Source organism: Trichomycterus rosablanca, chromosome 22, assembly GCF_030014385.1.
Source record: "Trichomycterus rosablanca isolate fTriRos1 chromosome 22, fTriRos1.hap1, whole genome shotgun sequence".
Classification (NCBI taxonomy): domain Eukaryota; kingdom Metazoa; phylum Chordata; class Actinopteri; order Siluriformes; family Trichomycteridae; genus Trichomycterus; species Trichomycterus rosablanca.
Window position 1 is genome coordinate 16,492,270 of NC_086009.1, and position 17,764 is coordinate 16,510,033.

Consider the following 17,764-nt stretch of genomic DNA (forward strand, 5'->3'; position numbering starts at 1 on the left):
CAACGTTAGTGACTGACCTCACAAATGCTTATTTGATGGTCTGGTTCCATTTATACATGCTTTCCCGGATTTGGGCAGTTTATCCCATCTTTTACAGCTGATCCCTCCAAGCACCATCAGACTGAATGGCACATGTCTGTGAACTGCCATCTTCAGGGCTCCACAGATTTTCATTGGACCAGTACAATCAGAGACTTCATAGCCACTCCAGTGTCATTTTGTCTGTATGCTTCAGGTCAGTGTCATACTAAAGAAGTTCCTGTATTTGGCTGCATTCTTCCTGTCTCTCAGTTTTTGCCAGTTTTTACCGCGACCCAGGCAACACACACAATACATCAAAAGAAAACATGATACGAAATATACTTAATTAATGAAAATGGTGGCAATCTGGTCCCATTGTGGATTACAAAACGTAATGTAAAGCCACCACAAGGGGTGTTCGTGTACAAGTTCATTTTGTGTTTATGTCTATTTAATTATTATTATTATTTTTCTCTGTGACCCATTTTTTGCCTGACAAACCCTGCTTTTAGACACGTTTACTTTAAAGCAGTTGCACATACAGTGTACATGTACAGATCTACTGTAGCTTTGCAAATATTTAATGAAGTGATTTGAAATGAGGTTAAATGGGTTTTTGCTGGTTATATTAATATGGGGCCACTTAAATATAAGCCTGACCAAGTCCAATTCTAACATAGATCATGCTGCATTTGGGTGCTCTATACCAAATAGAGAAATGGCTTTAATTTGTTTAATGGGGAATAAACAAAAGCATAGATCTTTTTAAAATACATTGATGGCCAAAAGTATCAGGACAATCCTAATTATTCATTACTAACGTGTAAAATTCACTACATTAAATAAATGCGTATCCAATTTTGTTACATTATGATGAAATGTGGTAAACCTTTCCAAAAGCATGAAGGCTGTTATTGCCCTTTGTACATAAATGTTCTTTATTAGCTATTCATTAGCCAGTGCAATTATCCCAGGTTGCTCTTCTACCTCTGTTCGCTGGTGATTTATCCCCGTTGGATTATTTTGGCCAGGCCCGGCTGTCCTTCCATCTGTTGTAACTGTGACATAACGCAGGACCTGCCGCGGCGAGCTGGACTCACCCACCCACTGCTGACATCATCCATCCTCATCCTTTTCCTTCCATTCTTTCCACGCTTCATTTTTGGTGCACCGTTATGGTTTTGGAACATGCTACCATGCTTGTTTTACATACAAAAACCTTTCCCTGTCATCAGAGGTGCATCTAAACGTATTTACTTAGTCTCTCATTATCCAGTTCTTATTGCTTGATTGATGACATCTATCAGCCATGCACTAGAAATTCATAATCAACCAAACGTGAGCCTGTCCTGCTAAATGACGTCTGGCTAATGAGGCGCAGCCTGTGTTTCTCTCTAATTTACACTAAAATAGTCCCTTATGTACTCATTTCCCAGCAGTGACAAACAAGCAAGCACTAATACAGTCAGTGCCAGTGATGAAAAGTTGTTCTTTCTCACTTTGTACTTGACCCATTTGACTCATGAGGCACAAAAAAAGAATGAAGGCTGAATTAAGAATCGATTTACGCTGGTGTGTTGATGGGGTAATATGAATACCACACCCATCTGTGTTCATACTTATTTATGTAACACAGGGGTGTCTGTTTTTTATGCTCTACTTCATGGGTTCCCAGCATGTCGATCACGATCGACCAGTCAATCATTGAAACAGGTCAACGTGATTGACATGAAATGTGACCACTGTTTTTTTAATTTACGGTTTGTTACCATAGCTACGCCTCAGCCCACCTAAAGCACTGCGAATATAGAAAGTTCTCATACATCAGTAGCCAGTTTGCGCCATTTTGGCATTTTTCTGTTGTAACCTACACTGTTTGTGAAGATGAGAGCCCAACCAAGCACCAAGAAACCAAAAACGGTTCGATTCGGGCAAGAACACTGTAAAGACGGCTGTTTTGTTCATACATGGAAGAAGCTGACAAAGAATATTCAGATCTCATGTTACATACAGAAATTTTAACCCTACAATCTGACATTCATATGAAGTCAAGGGCCTCTGCTGGACAATTTTGGAACTGTTATGAGAAGCAGTGGCTGTTGTTACAGCCTAAAAGATCACACAGTGGTCACTCTATAATCCCCTTTGTTTTTAAAATGGGGCAGTGATAGCTCAGTGGTTAAGATACTGGACTAGTAAACAGAAGGTTGCCGGTTCAAGCCCCGCCACCACCAAGTTGCTACTGTTGGGACCCTGAGCAAGGCCCTTAACCCTCAATTGCTCATTGTGTAAGTCGCTTTGGATAAAAGCGTCTGCTAAATGCTGAAAATGAAAATGGGATGTCCAACAAGCTCAGGCAGGTGTCCAAATACTGTTGGCCATGTGGAGTATATGCTTGATGTGATTTAGTGTCTTTCACCTGCAGGATTGTTGGAGAGACAGAGCCCTACAGCAAACTGTGCTGTAAAGGTTTCTGCATCGACATTCTGAAGAAACTCTCCCGCAACATCAAGTTCTCCTACGACCTTTACCTCGTCACCAACGGTAAACACGGCAAGCTCGTCCGAGGAGTCTGGAACGGCATGATCGGAGAGGTGAGGCTGCAATTAGACGGTGTAATCCCGCTCCTGTGTCTCAGAGTGTGTACACAAACAATAATAATCTGATTTTCACATGCCGGCAGTCACCTGCTTATTTATGTGCTAGTGAACACAGCACAGATTTTCTAGCTGTTACAGCTCATACAAACAGCATTTCTGAAAAAGTTGGGACAGTGTTGTAAAAAAGTTGTAAAATGTCCCTATTTTGGGTTGAGGTAGGTCTGATTCGCCTGGGAACCGAACCCAGGACCTTCTTGCTGTGCGGCACAGTGCTACCCATCAAGCCACCGTGCCGCTCGCAATAAAAACATGAATCTGTAATTTGTTAATGACCTTGATTTTTTTTTTTTTTACTTTTTAAATACTTTTTACTGACTAACTTAATTGTATTCTGTAAATATAAACAAATTTAGAATTTGATACCTTTAACACACTCAAAAAAGTTGTGACACTGGCATGTTTACCACTATATTTTGTATTAATTACAGTTTTTAATTGTATGGGAACTGAAGGCTCATTGTTGCAGTTTGGCTGCTGTTGTCTAATTCTCCTATACATCCTCAGTAGAGGACGGATCTGGACTGCAGGCAGGCTAGGCAAGCACATGTACTTTGTGTCTATGAAGCCATGATGTTGTAGTCAAAATGTCCAAGATGTTGAAGTCTGAAGCAGCTAAAAACATCAAGTAACAGAGTCTGGAAAACTCCCAACCAGTTCTGTGGTAGCGGTTTGTTTAGTAATCTCTACAATAGTGACAGACCTCACAAAGAGATTAGAGGCAATTTATTTACTCTGGCTACTTTGGTGATAAAGCCAATCATTTGAAAGTGATCTAAGGTATTGGTTTAAATAGAATTAAATAGAGTAAAAGTAACTAAACATCATAATGTTTTTCTCCCTTTAAGGTGGTCTACAAAAGAGCTGACATGGCTATCGGATCTCTCACTATAAACGAGGAACGTTCTGAAATCATCGACTTCTCAGTGCCGTTTGTTGAGACCGGGATCAGTGTGATGGTGGCCAGGAGCAATGGAACCGTCTCACCCTCTGCCTTTTTGGGTACAAAGAATTTTATAGCTTATCAAATTTTGCCAGTTATCTAATTATAATTAAGGTTCCACGTTAGACTTTGACTTTTCTGTCCTAAGAACAATATCACAAAAGTATTGGTGGTCATCTAGATGTTTGGCAAAGGCAAAATAATATGTACTTTTGCATATTCTCATTATACTAATGGGATAATAATCACTGAACTTATTTGTGTAATTTTTATACCTGCTGTGCCCAGGCTGGCCGGTAGGGGGGGCACAAGTTGACGGATTGTTTTGGAGTGTACTTTTCTCTTGTCTCTTGTTTAATTTTTATTACTTTTTGCTTTATACTTTTGGTACTTATTATCCATAATTTATTGATTAAATGTTTTGTTAAACGAGTATTTTTAAACCATAGATCAGCCAATCAAGAACATTCATGCTTAAAATGTCTAGAAAGTTGCCAATTTTTGTTGTGTTGTATCCACAACCCAGAGCTTGCTGTGCTGTTTACAGACATTGTGAAGCACTATGATCCAAACAAGATGATCACACCTCGTGTCTCATTAAGCGTTACTAGAATACTTGAGTAACTAGTTTTACACAGGGTCAGTTAGTGTTGGATAACGTTTTTTCTGAGAATAAATAAAATAATCACTGTATTTTGTGATTATTACATTGTTGTCTTTGCCTTATACTAAATTTAGATTGATGTGAATAGTCTGTCAAGAGGAAATCCTAGCACTCTATATGATACTCATGATAATAAGAAAATGTTACCATATTAAACAAATTCTTAAGCCCCTAATCTGCACCAAGTAACGTTTCTTCTCTTTCCTCTGGCAGAGCCGTACAGCCCTGCCGTGTGGGTGATGATGTTCGTGATGTGTCTGACCGTGGTGGCCATCACCGTGTTTGTGTTTGAGTACTGCAGTCCCGTAGGGTACAACCGCAGCCTGGTCAGTGCCAAAGGTGAGTGCTCACTCAGCCTGCCAACGTTCCAAAAATGAGGTCGGATATTCAATATACTCCACTAATGTAGTGTGATCAATCTAAAAACTACTGAGCTGAGAAAACATTCACTTAAGGTCTGACTGATGGTCTTAATAATGTGTGATTAGTTTGTTACCATTTTTAGAAGCCCAGAACACATTTATTAGAAAAATGATTTGCTTCTATTCATTCGTGAATGAGGTCGGCTGATGGTGTTGGGTGATATTGCACTCCATCTTTTTTTAAAGTAGCTGGATAGGTTTTAGGTCAGCAGAAATTCTTTATGCCCGATTTATGCAAACGCCCATGACCATGCTAAAACGAAACAGAGCCTTACCCAACCTTCATCCTCAATGTTGAAATTACACTAATCTTTATAATGTGATAAGATGCCCTAGCCTTACATTTACCGTCCAGTGGAACTAATAATTAAGCCTTAAGGCAAACTACCAAACTCAGATTTGGCTGTGATGTTGCCAGATAGTGATGTGTTTCATCATTCCAGAAAACTCTAAGCTTATACATTTTATGATGCTTCTAGGCTTGTGCAACTGCTAAAGTACATAAGTGATTATTACCCTACTTTCTATATATATTTTATCTAGTTATTCTTCTACTTTGTACTTTGCTATGTCCAAAGAATTGGGCCAGGTTTTACATTTCACTGCCGGTTGTATACTGTGTATAACTGTGTATGTGACCAACAAATTAAATCTTGAATCTAAAGCATGGAAACCCAAACCCTGAAGCTGATTTTTATACATTGGTCTTATTCACTTTGCATCAATATACAGCTTTTTGGGTAATTCTGCTTTTTGGGCATCATATCCCACTTATTACAAGGTTTGTGTTTGTCCATGTGTTTTTGTACACTAAAATAGGGTAACATGATTGTTTTTTTTTTACCATTTAAGATCCTGGTGGACCAACCTTTACCATTGGGAAGTCAGTGTGGCTACTGTGGGGGATCGTGTTCAACAATTCTGTCCCCATCGAGAACCCCAAGGGAACCACAAGTAAGATCATGGTACTGGTGTGGGCCTTCTTTGCGGTTATCTTTCTGGCCAGCTACACAGCCAACCTGGCAGCATTTATGATCCAGGAGCAATACATCGACACTGTTTCTGGACTGAGTGACAAAAAGGTAAGTGTTGATTTAATTATTTTTTTGCTACAGCAGATCAGGTTTAATCTACCGACACCCTAGTGAACTAGCAAAGCTAGGTTTGTTAGTTATAGCTCCTAACTATTGATCTCAAAGCTACTTGTATGTTTTTTTCTTGTATACTTGTATGGCTTTTCTCGTTATTTCCTTTATAGCTAATTATATTTGAGTGGGTCACATGTTTTACATGTTACAAGCTAATTTATCTTTACTGAAGTTTAAAATATTCTGTAATTCGACCACCACAGAGCATTATGCACTGATCAATTTTTAATTTAAACAAGTGCCCCATCCTGATGGCATTTTCTGTTGCATTTTTAATCAAGCTGAAATTGTAATTCATTTTAAGGACACCCACAGATTATAAACACACCTACATTAAAATGATTGAGATTAAAATATTCATATGTTTGTATGTAAATTATTTGACATTTTGCATATAAAATTACACAAATACACACCAGTATTGACACAGAAGTGTACATTTCACACAACATATCCTGACACTACAAGATTTTAAGATCCAGAAATTGAGTTAAGGTTAAATGAAATATGTAATAGAATATTTAAAAAATGCAGCAAAACAGCATTTTAAAATTCTGATTTATTTTAAATATCAACTAAATATTTTATTTGGCCAGACACATACAGCCTCTAGCTCATTATTAGCAGCTGTTTATTAGCTACTTGCTACGTTTTGGATTATTTTAACTACATAAGAAATACATCATTTATTACTATATGCAGATTATTTGTACAGCAAAATCAGTCAGTGGATGTAGGTTTTAATTTCCTTTTTTAATTTAAATCCCTTTTACCTTGTGGTTTTGACACAATAGTATGCAGAACACATAAAGCCATAAAGGCGTCTATGGCTTTCACATGCACATATGAATATGACTATTTGAGCATGTATTATAACGTTATGTATTACAGCATTCATTTAGATTCTAGACATTCTTTTACATCTGAAAAATATGTTATAAAGCATTATTATTCATTCAAAACAGGCTTGCTGGCACAATGCCCCTGAGAAAGCGCTGCTTTACCCCAAAAGCACAGAGACGTGCTCTCATCTTAGTCTGTAGCCAGTGTGTATGAAGAGACATTGCATTGAAAGATTTCCAGTAATCCACATGCTGGTCATGAAGAGGGGATAAATAATGGAGAGAAAAAAGTCTGTACTCAGCACCTCCTAAACCCTGCAGGCAACAGCAAGCACAAATTGTGACACTTGTTGACGTTACTTAAATAATTACATTTGCACTGCGTGAATGATGTATTTTATCCGTTGAGCTTCCTGTTAAACTTACTTAGTGGTGGGCGGATCGATCCAAATATCCATATTATTGATACCAACGTTGGTATTGGTATCGGATCGATACTAGTGCGATGGGATTGGTATTTAGTTTTACTTTTTCTCCTCTACATTCAGTACGTTTCTCCCGTTTCGTCAGAAAGTAAAGATCATGTGTGTACAGACTCCGCTCCTCTCACATCTTACATGCTCACCTCGTTCCTCCCCTCCTGCTCTGCTGTGTTTTGTTGTGGTACCGTCACTTTGTTATGTTCTTAAAATCCTAACAGACATCAGTACATTGGTAGGCATTGGAAGATTGTAAGTTTTTGAATACTTTGCTTTGCAGATACAGAAATAGGGTCAATTTATGGAAATAATAGTGCAAACTATACGTACATACAGTATGGACGCACCTTATGCACTTTGCGCACCCTACGTAAATGAATCGGAGCATGCGCGGTGAGGCTCTTATTCCCTGTGTTTGTGTTTTGGTGAATGAGAGCTCTTTTCTTTTGACTTTGTGCTTATAAATGTAAACAGAATAGCATCGATTTTGTATTTTAAATTAACAAGGACACATATATTCGGTCACTATTAAAAATGTATACATTTATTTACCCAGCAAACACAACTATGTGGTATGAGTTAGCTGCTTTGTGGTGATACGCCATGATGGTAACATTGAGAGAAAGTAAAGCACCAGAAACAAGAAATCTGGCCGCTTCAAACAACTGAATTTATTTACAACCCTACTGAGAGCAGCTACTTACAAAAATGTATGTATTACAATAATATTCATTCAGATTTAGCAATTTGATTATGCATCTACCTTAATTATTAAAAAGTATCGTATCGGCCATACTGGCCCTGTATTTACTTGGTATTGGATCGATCGCACACCACTACACTTACTACCATGATTGTTTCACTCCAAAAAATACTAGACTGATGCAACAATAATGCCAAGTGTTCATAAACGTAGGAAAAAGAAATGATATGAGACACATATTCAATAAAGCTATAATAAGGTAATATTTAAATATCATAAAAAGTAGGAAAATGTATTAATATTATCAGTGTGTCTTTAACTGAGCAGCACTGGGAAAACGTTGAGACATGAATTCAGAATTAAGCCCAGATTAGTTCCCATGACTGGTAGGATGTTGATTTGCATTTCAAATATAAAGTCCAAAGATAAAGAATCCTAAAAAATCTACTAATGAAAGAACTGAAGTGAAAAATTAATCTCTCTTTGACCGCTCAGATTCCTCAGACCACTTAACTGTCCGTCATGGGGTTTGAAGTCAGTTTAACTTTGTTCCTCTTTTTTGTTCCTTTTATATATTAAATTTTTGCCCATCTCAGTTCCAGAAGCCTCAGGAGCAGTACCCGCCGTTTCGGTTTGGAACCGTGCCTAATGGCAGCACTGAGCGCAATATAAGGAGCAACTATCCCGAGATGCACTCCCACATGGTCAAATATAATCAGAAGGGTGTGGAAGATGCCCTGAACAGTCTCAAAACTGGGTATGTTTTCGCATGAATGTTCTGTTTAGCAAAAACGCCTTAAATCCTAAAGTTTATTCTCAAACATAACAATGTAATTATTTCATACAGCAAACTTGATGCATTCATCTACGATGCGGCCGTGCTGAACTACATGGCTGGTAAAGATGAGGGATGTAAGCTGGTGACCATCGGAAGTGGGAAGGTTTTTGCGACTACGGGTTACGGCATTGCCCTTCAGAAGGAGTCACGCTGGAAGCGTCCTATCGACCTCGCCCTGCTCCAGTTCCTGGCTGACGGTAAAGTTATGAACTGCATGTTAAACCAATTGTAGGTAAAAAGACAGAAAACATCTAAATTGCTGCTTGGTTAAGGTGCCAACACAAGGAGTGGAGGAACACATGGAGCATAGTGTTACTCTTTATTCACAGCAGGGGAAAAGATAATAACAACATGGGTTTTCATTTAATGGATTATATTTTGCTATATTTAGGCTTAAACTGTATGAATCAGGAGTCTGGCTGAGCCACACATTTGGTCTAGTCTTGTCTGAAGGAGGCTTTAAAAATAAATTAAAGTATAAACAAACAAGCTGCTCTTGTTCTTATAGGTGATACTCAAAAGCTGCAGACGGTGTGGCTGACCGGGATCTGTCGCAATGAAAAAAAAGAAGTCATGAGCTCCAAGCTAGACATCGATAACATGGCAGGGGTTTTCTACATGCTGCTGGTGGCGATGGGCCTTAGCTTGCTAGTGTTCGCATGGGAGCACCTGCTGTACTGGAAACTGCGCCACTCTGTACGCAAGTCTGAACGTCTGGACTTCCTACTGGCCATCAGCAGAGTAAGTGCTTGTTTTATCTGAAGTTTAAAATAGCGTCCCATGAATTATACACTTAATTATTATCTACTGCATGTGAATGAGGTCATATTACACATTAAACCATATCACACAACCACAGTTGATTAATAATATGTAAAACCTTAGTTCATTTATTTAAAAAAAAGGAAAAAACACCCATAATACATTGGGAAACTGGAGTGAAATAGAGTACCCAAGGGGGAAGCACGTTGCCTTGTGAACATTTATTAAAAGGCAGTAACCTGGTATTGGTTTTTACCCAGATTGCTGTGCTGGAACCACACAACCATTAACCATCCGTATATATACACTTTTTACTTGGTATATATACACTGTCATGTCACATTATGGTCTGGGAAATATTTTCGTGGCATTCTCCGGGCCCATGCATCCATGTGGAAGGCACTCTCAACCGATTTGGCTATGAATCCATCCTTGCACATCACATACACCCATACATGTCTTCCCTGGGGCAGCAGGACAATGCCACATGTCACAAAGCTAGAAATATCCGACATTGGTTGGAAGAGCCCCCTAATTCCCCAGACTTGAACCCGATTAAGCGTTTGTGGGATCACCTTGATGGTCATGTGTTGGCTCTTTGGATCTTTCCCCACGCCCCCTCCAGCAGCTGTGGGATGCACTGCAGTCAGCATGGCTCCAGATACCCCAGATACCTGTGACAACCTACCAGGACCTTATTGAGTCACTCCCAGTCTAGCTGCTGTCCATGCTGGTGTAGTAGAAATGCTTCTTTAATCATTGTGGCATCCTCTTTTTAAGTTTTGCATACTGAATACTGTACAGTTAAAGGATTTGTGAGTAATATAATCACAAAAACTTAATAAAAGATGCTTAAATCAAACAGCTGAGGTGTTTTCTGCTTTTCATTATTTTTTAATTATTTTAAATAATTTTTAATTATTATTAATAACACTGAACATACTGACAGTGGTGATGTTTGTTTAAATTTTCCTGTGGAGATTTAATTTGAATGTAAAATCTATCAAGTACAAATAAAAGAAAACACAGATTTGCATATAAAAGGGAAAAATAATATGCAACATAAATGCATCACCGGTTTTGTTTATCTGCTCATATTTATATTAATCCACACAAGCTGTCAGAGTAAATAGAATACCAATAAACCATTTTTAGTCATTCTTATCAGTTTATCTGATAATGTCCTCTAATCCAGAGGTTTCCAAACAGTGGGGCAGGGCATGAGTACCTGTCTGGGGGTCTGAAAAAAAACCCTTAAAAATAGGGCTAACAGTAACCTTATGTCCATATTAAACACACTGATTATTCATTTAAATCCAGGCTAAAAAATATATGAGGACACCTAAGCATGAGTCTGTTAGACATTCCATTCGGGAAAAAAATGGCCAATTCTATGAAGATGGTCTCCTTTTGTGGCTACATCAGCCTCCACGCTACAAAATATGTGTGTCTCTATGAGAAATGTGCCCATTCGGACTAAAGAGCATTTGTAAAGGTCAAGCACTGATGTTACACAAGAACGCCTGGGTTGAGGTCAGGACGGTGCAGGTCGTTGAGTTTCTCCATACAAAACAGACCTAGAGAGGAGTGAGCCTTTCATGTATAACTGATTTCATAAACCTGTTAGCAGTTGGTGTGGCTGAAACACTTATTAGTCATACAGTAAATGTATTTGACAGTAAAACAGCCACTTCAAAACAAACTGGTTATTTTCAATATTGGAAAATTATGCATAAAAGCCAAATAAATCATGGACCTTATAATTTATGCTACTACGTTAAATCTTGGGAGTCAAGAATTCCCTGCTGGTTACAGACACAGATATAGTTTTGTTGGGAAATGGTTTGAGTTTGAGTAACAATAATGTATTTTTTTCCAAAGCTCTGGCATTATATACACAAAGATACACAAAGAACACAATATTTAAGCTACATATCCTAAATGTGACATATGAAAAGCAAAAGAAAACACATTAGCTGTGTGATTTAGGCATCATTTATTATGTTTTTGTGATTATATTACTGCTCTGGAATTTTATATATACTATAAGTATATATCACTTTTCCTCATTTCCTTAGTACCATTGGTACCCACCCCTCTCAGTTTCTTTAGATACTAAATGTCTTTTGTATTTGTTGTACTGTTTTTTATCTGAACTATGTATATTGTATTGTTTTGCACTTGTGTTCTGTGTTGCACCCTGGTGCTGGAGGATTGTTGTTTTGTTTTAGTATGTACTTGTATGGAGCTGAAAAGCCCACTTGAACTTGAACTGGTATAACATCCTGCAGCAGCATTAAAATTTTTGTATCTGCTGATCAGACTGATGTTTCTTTCATCAACAGTCTTCTTTGTGTTATTCAGTTCAAAGGTAGCTTTATTGGCACAACAATACGGACATTCGTGTTGCCAAAACTTACATATTTAGGAAATATAAGAAAAAATTACAATAAAATACAATATTAAAATTATATATATATATATATATATATATATATATATATATATATATATATAATAATTTATTGTATTGTAATTTATTGTATTTATTGTATCTTTATACATAAATAAGAAATAGAATAAAAAATATAGTAAAAAGAAAATAGTAATATAAAAATACAATATAAAAAATTACATATATATATATATATATATATATATATTATAATTTATTGTATTTTTTGTCATACTTTATACATAAATAAGAAATATAATAAAGAATATAGTACAAAGAAAATAATATTATAAAAATACAATATAAAAAATTACATATATATATATATACGTATATATACTGTATATATATATATATATATAAAACAGTGCAGGTAGTAACAACAATAAAGAATATATTGACAGTGAAAATACTAAACGTAGGCAGTGATAAGTTGTTTTCATGTGTTTTATTCTTTTGTTTATTGTGTTTCTCAGTTTAGGGTCAGACACTGTGCTTAGATAATCTGCCGTGCTGTAGTGTCTGTTTAGAGCCAAATATCACTATTCACTGTTATTGGGATAGTGTAGCCTGCTTAGACTGTACACTGTCCCAGTAATGTAAGTCACTTTGGATAAAAAGCGTCTGCTAAATGTTGAAAATGTAAATGTTATTTCACTACATATTAATTAGTATGGACTAATTGGACTGGACTCTGCTTTGTGTTACAATTGTATGTGATACAATTCTGTTCTTGATTTAATTGTGTGTTCAGGGTGATTGTCTTGGCGTATTATTTAAATTCTGTTAAACTTCAGGTGACAAATGTTTACCTTGATTGCAAGGCTTGAAGCAGCAAAGCATCTCCAAAACATTATGGTCACTCCAGCATGACTTACAGCTGAAATATTTGGTTTTATTTGGTTTTATAAAGATAAAAAAACATATGTTTTGTTATTGTAAGCCAGATTACATTTTAGGAGTTTCTGAGGAATGCAAAAAGGGTTCACAAACTTTTTCTTGTCACTGTAAATCTTACACAATGACACGGTCTCATTTTTCTTTACTTTTTTGTAGGGGATTTACAGCTGCTTCAATGGAGTGGAGGACATGGATCACAATGGAAGCATACAGGGCCCAGATGTTACCACCAGTTACACCCAGGCCAACATGCTCAAGATGCTTAAGACGGCCAAAGATATCGTTTCCTCCACCAGAGTCGAGAACTCCTTGGATAATGCCACTAAGACCATCGAGAACTGGACCCGTCGGGGCCCAGATGTGAATAAACCTAGTCTTCCGACCCGCTTGATAAGCACTGATTCCACTCATGGCCGGTTGCCCTATATTTCCAGTGTCACTGACAACCACACACCATATCCCCACAGAGCACTGACTCCCACTTTACCTCTGCATTATGGAGATAACATCACCCAGACCTTGCACGAGAAGAGTCGAATCCTGACAAGGCCTACGCCGTTACGCTACACTCTTCCTGCACGGACAAGTCACCATCAGGTATACGGACGGACCCTACCCATTTCTAGTCTTAGCAGTCCCCATATTGCATTGAGGGACCCACCACCTCCAACAGCCCCTAAACCCCAGCACAGGTTTTACATGGACAGTCAGACCTGTCCAACAACCTCGCCCTTTTTCCCTTACCGTGAGTTTCAAGTCCCCAACATCTATGTGGAACACCAGGAACCCTTGGAGACCCGAAAACTGTACACTGAAGGCCAAGGCCACAAGAAGAGGTCCCACAGTTATGTGGCACCTTCACCGGAAACTCGGCGCAGGAACGATTACGATGAACCGTCTGCTTGCTTGGCTGAACTCAGCGCTAATCACCTTATGGAGAACCATTCCCATACTACACCCTGCCTGGGAAGTCACTACCAGAGGCCCAGTGCTAGCTGCAACTCCTGCATTAAACCATACCTAGAGCCAGATTTCGAAGACGTTCCTCTGCTGGGGAAGGAAAAACTAAACCGCCGCGCCTCTTTTCTCAGGGCCACGTGGGGTGGCGACAGAATGCGGCATCTGGACGAAAAGCCTTCCACCTCTGCGTCTTCTTCAAGACGGATGAACATGCCTGACCTCTTCCCTCGTGTGGTGGTGGCGAATCCCAAGCCTTTGAAAATGTACGCCAGTGCTGGTAAAAACTTTAGCTATAACATGCCAGTCGAGCCAGAATATTTGGACCCGGCCCATATGTGCTCTTACCCATACAAGCCACAGAAACTCAAATGTTCTCAGTCCACCCGGCTCCCCTCATACCGGGAGGCGCTTCTGCAGAACGCGGCGGCATTGCGTCGGTCTTCTTCCACGGTGGTGCACAGACATTACTCCACCTTCCTGAACTCATACAATGATCTTCCGGTATATGTGGGGCCCACACACTTCTACAATCACCCCAAAGACACGTGCCACATGTTTCCCTGCGTCAACCACTGCCCGAATGATGTCGCCCTGATACCCCGGTTAGACGGCAGGCCTGTAATGTACCAAAATGCTGCTTTTGGAAGCTATGAGGGCACTGGATGCTCACACCAGGACCTACCAATGCAGACATTGCACACTCTCCCAGCGTCCTCCAGGAAAAGCGAACGCAGACGAGTTTTGGTGGCACACAGAGCTAACAGTCCTTATCTGCCAAAGCCTTGGGGTAGAGTGTCTAGTCTAGAGTCTGAGGTCTGAAACCTTTAATAATGGTGCCTCAGAGCTCGAAGACCTCTCCCACTATGGACGTAGAGTGGGAGAGGCCTGGAACTGCAACTTTAAAGCAGACGGAAGGTGGACTATTCTCTAAAGCGATATTCTCAATGCAATAATATGTACGGTAGCAGGGATGGGAGAGGAGCTGACTGTGTGATTACTGCTGGGAATAAATATTTAAATGTATAAAAAATAAATCCAATATTAAATCATTCTTAATATATTATATTCGAGCATATACATTGGTATTTAAACACCTTTTTAAATGCAAATATGTAATAACACAAAAATACAAAACCAAAAAAAAACCCTGATTGGGAGCAGGTTGCGAGGCAGCCTTTTTTGTAGCTTTTATGTCGGAGCAATTCAGCATTCCACAATTTTTCAAGTCCAAACTACGGGGAACTACAGAATTTAAAGCTGTTTCAAGGTCTTCCAATTTTTTTGTAACTTCAGAGTTTAAAAAAAGACATTTTTTATTTGCAGTAGTAAATGTGACACATTTTAAGACTGGTGGACCTGAACGATTTTGCTGCCTGTATTTCCACGACTGTCTTACTGTTTAGTAAGAGACTGGTGGCTTAAAGGTCCTTTCAGAATAAGCTCTGTTGTCCTACCCATGAAAAAATCTGTTAAATGATTAAATAACTTATAACTAAATTCACTTTGGTTCTGGTTGATGTACATCTGTTTTGCAGTTTATTAATTCATTGTTTTCTGTTTAAATACTGTTGACCAAACAGTGTATACATAACTTCTTTACTGCTAACCAAGAACACCAATGCTGACCATTCTGTGAGGAACCAGACAAGAGCAAAGAAACCAGAAGAAGTCTTTAAAGGCTGATGGAAACATGGAGAATAATACAATCTTATCTCCCATGCAGGACAGCCTGAGCTCTTCTGTACTGTGGGAAATGAGAGAACGTGTCGCTAGGCCACTATCTTCTTTCCAAAAGAACAGAGAAAGATTATCGCCCTCAGCACAGTCAGGATGAGAAGCGCATCACAGTTAATCGAAACCCAAAAATTAACTTGGAAAAAAAGTCTCACTTTTCTTCGTGCGACTTTCACTTTCATGTATTTCTCACTGTAATTAATGAAATCTACTCTGAGTCTCAGAAGTTCAGAAAGGAAAAATGATGACAAAGGAAAACCAATACCTGTGAAATCCTTCTCGCTATCTTTACTGAAGTATAGGCTGAGATCTAACACGACCTGGGGAAAAAAAATATTATATGAATGTGATTTCACTTTAGATTCCTTGTTAACTCGTGTCTCCGGCATTAATATTCTTACTGAGGAAAGAATCCGTTTTAATAGCAGATATAAAAAGCACTGGGCTTGTTTTTTTTTTTTTTTTTAAAGTTGGGACAGCATGTAAAATGTGAGTAGCAATTGAAATGAACAGTGTGTAAATCCACTTTGTCCCCTTTTTGTAAGACCAATGTTTATTCTGAAATTATCACTGCAACATATTTTAAAAAGAAGTTAGAACTATAAGACTAGTAACACTGTATAATGTATAAAAAACATTTAAAACAGATGATGCAATTACTATTGGGTTTAAAGCATGTATCCAGGAGGGGACTAGTCTTTATAAGCCAGACAGAGTCAAGGCCTGCCAAAAACTTTTATAAAAAAAAAATGCAAAAAATATTATTAAAAAATGCAAATATGCAAATTTGTACCCTTAAACTTGACGTTTCACTTAAACTTCATGTGTGTGACTGTCGCTTGGCTGGAAGAGTGCATTAAAACGTCATCAAAGTAAGATGAATCTGCATTTGTGTGGAATAACCGTCAAATCCACTCTGAAAGCTCCACATGTATCTGTGTTTAGCTGGATTTTTCCTGTTTCACTTTTAAACTTGTGTTATAGCGCGGGGTGCTGAGAAATTGTGACAATCGGCTTTTCCAAAGGTCTAAAACGCGATTTAATGTGTTAAAAGAACAACACAGGAACACTAAACCTCTCTTAATTATTACTGCTCATAAGTTGTTTTAGTACAATAAGTCCCATTAAGCTTTGTGCACCACCACACTTCATAGGAAATAACGACACAGCCAAATCAAAAGCTATTTTGCCTTTACTGAACGGTATTCCAAGATCTAGCATCTCCACTATTAAGAAGCATAAGGAAACAATAAAGAAGTAAAGATAAAGAGAAGGTTTATTGTATTTCTGTGTTTTTTTTTCCCTATATTTGTGCTATTTTCAATGTGTAAGTGGCAAAAACAACCCCATTGTTTTACATTAGCCCACGGAACGCATTAACAAAACAAAACAATACATCTCATACCTCTCATCCTTCTCATTTTTTCTCATACATCCTTATGGGAAAAAATACCTTGAAACTCAATGCCTTTAAAACTCGACGCCACTCCCAGAACCAATTGACGTTGAGTTTTAAGGTATCACTGTATAAGGTGTATAAGGAAATGGACAGAAAACAAGATTACATGCTGGTAATGTTCAATCCCTCAGACAGCACTGCATTAAAAATAGCATTTGGTTGATGTTTCTCTGGGGCAAAGACAAGAAGGATCATCCAGATACCAGCATTACATTAAAAACCAGGGTCTGGCAAAGTAACGGGGTGAAGTTTTTAGTGCTGTAACATATTCTGCCCTTCAGACATTAATTATTTGAGTATTAATACTTTACATTAAGTTTACATCACATTTTCATTATTATTATTTAAAAATTAAGATCATATCAAAAGACTCTCAAGTTTCTTCTTTTGTCTGTAGGTCAAACAAGCTAATAAACATGTACACTGTGCAAATTTCCTGCCCTGGCGCTGAGAAAAAATCAAATGAAGCTAAAATTCATTATACACCTGCTGCTTTTATGTACTTTATAGCAATAGTAAAGCAGCAAGTGATCCTCCATTATTTATCATCCATGTGTAGAGTGAAAACATGACAAATGGCCTTAGATAAGTGGTGCTGCATGGAGATACCACACTCCAGTGTTGAACTCTTATCTTCCTCATCCTACTGTGTCTTTACCATCCATCACCTCTTTATCTGTTGGATTTGGGACTCAGCCACTCATGCTCTGCCGGAAAGCTGAACAGAATCCAGCTTTGGTTCTAAAATGCACTAAAAAGAAGAAGCGGTCAGGAATG

At 38.2% G+C, this 17,764-nt stretch overlaps 1 protein-coding gene across 1 annotated transcript in view; it reads left to right on the forward strand.

The window, feature by feature from the left end:
- Positions 1–15,258, forward strand: part of grin2ca (glutamate receptor, ionotropic, N-methyl D-aspartate 2Ca) — a 57,630-nt gene extending 42,372 nt beyond the window's left edge. Inside the window, exons 6-13 of the mRNA XM_063018572.1 lie at positions 2,447–2,615; positions 3,527–3,680; positions 4,499–4,624; positions 5,560–5,789; positions 8,476–8,636; positions 8,727–8,914; positions 9,226–9,458; positions 12,991–15,258. Of these exons, the coding sequence (XP_062874642.1) occupies positions 2,447–2,615; positions 3,527–3,680; positions 4,499–4,624; positions 5,560–5,789; positions 8,476–8,636; positions 8,727–8,914; positions 9,226–9,458; positions 12,991–14,613 (2,884 nt within the window). The 3' untranslated portion in view covers positions 14,614–15,258. The remainder of the gene's footprint in view (positions 1–2,446; positions 2,616–3,526; positions 3,681–4,498; positions 4,625–5,559; positions 5,790–8,475; positions 8,637–8,726; positions 8,915–9,225; positions 9,459–12,990) is intronic.
- The last annotated feature ends 2,506 nt before the right edge of the window (positions 15,259–17,764 follow it).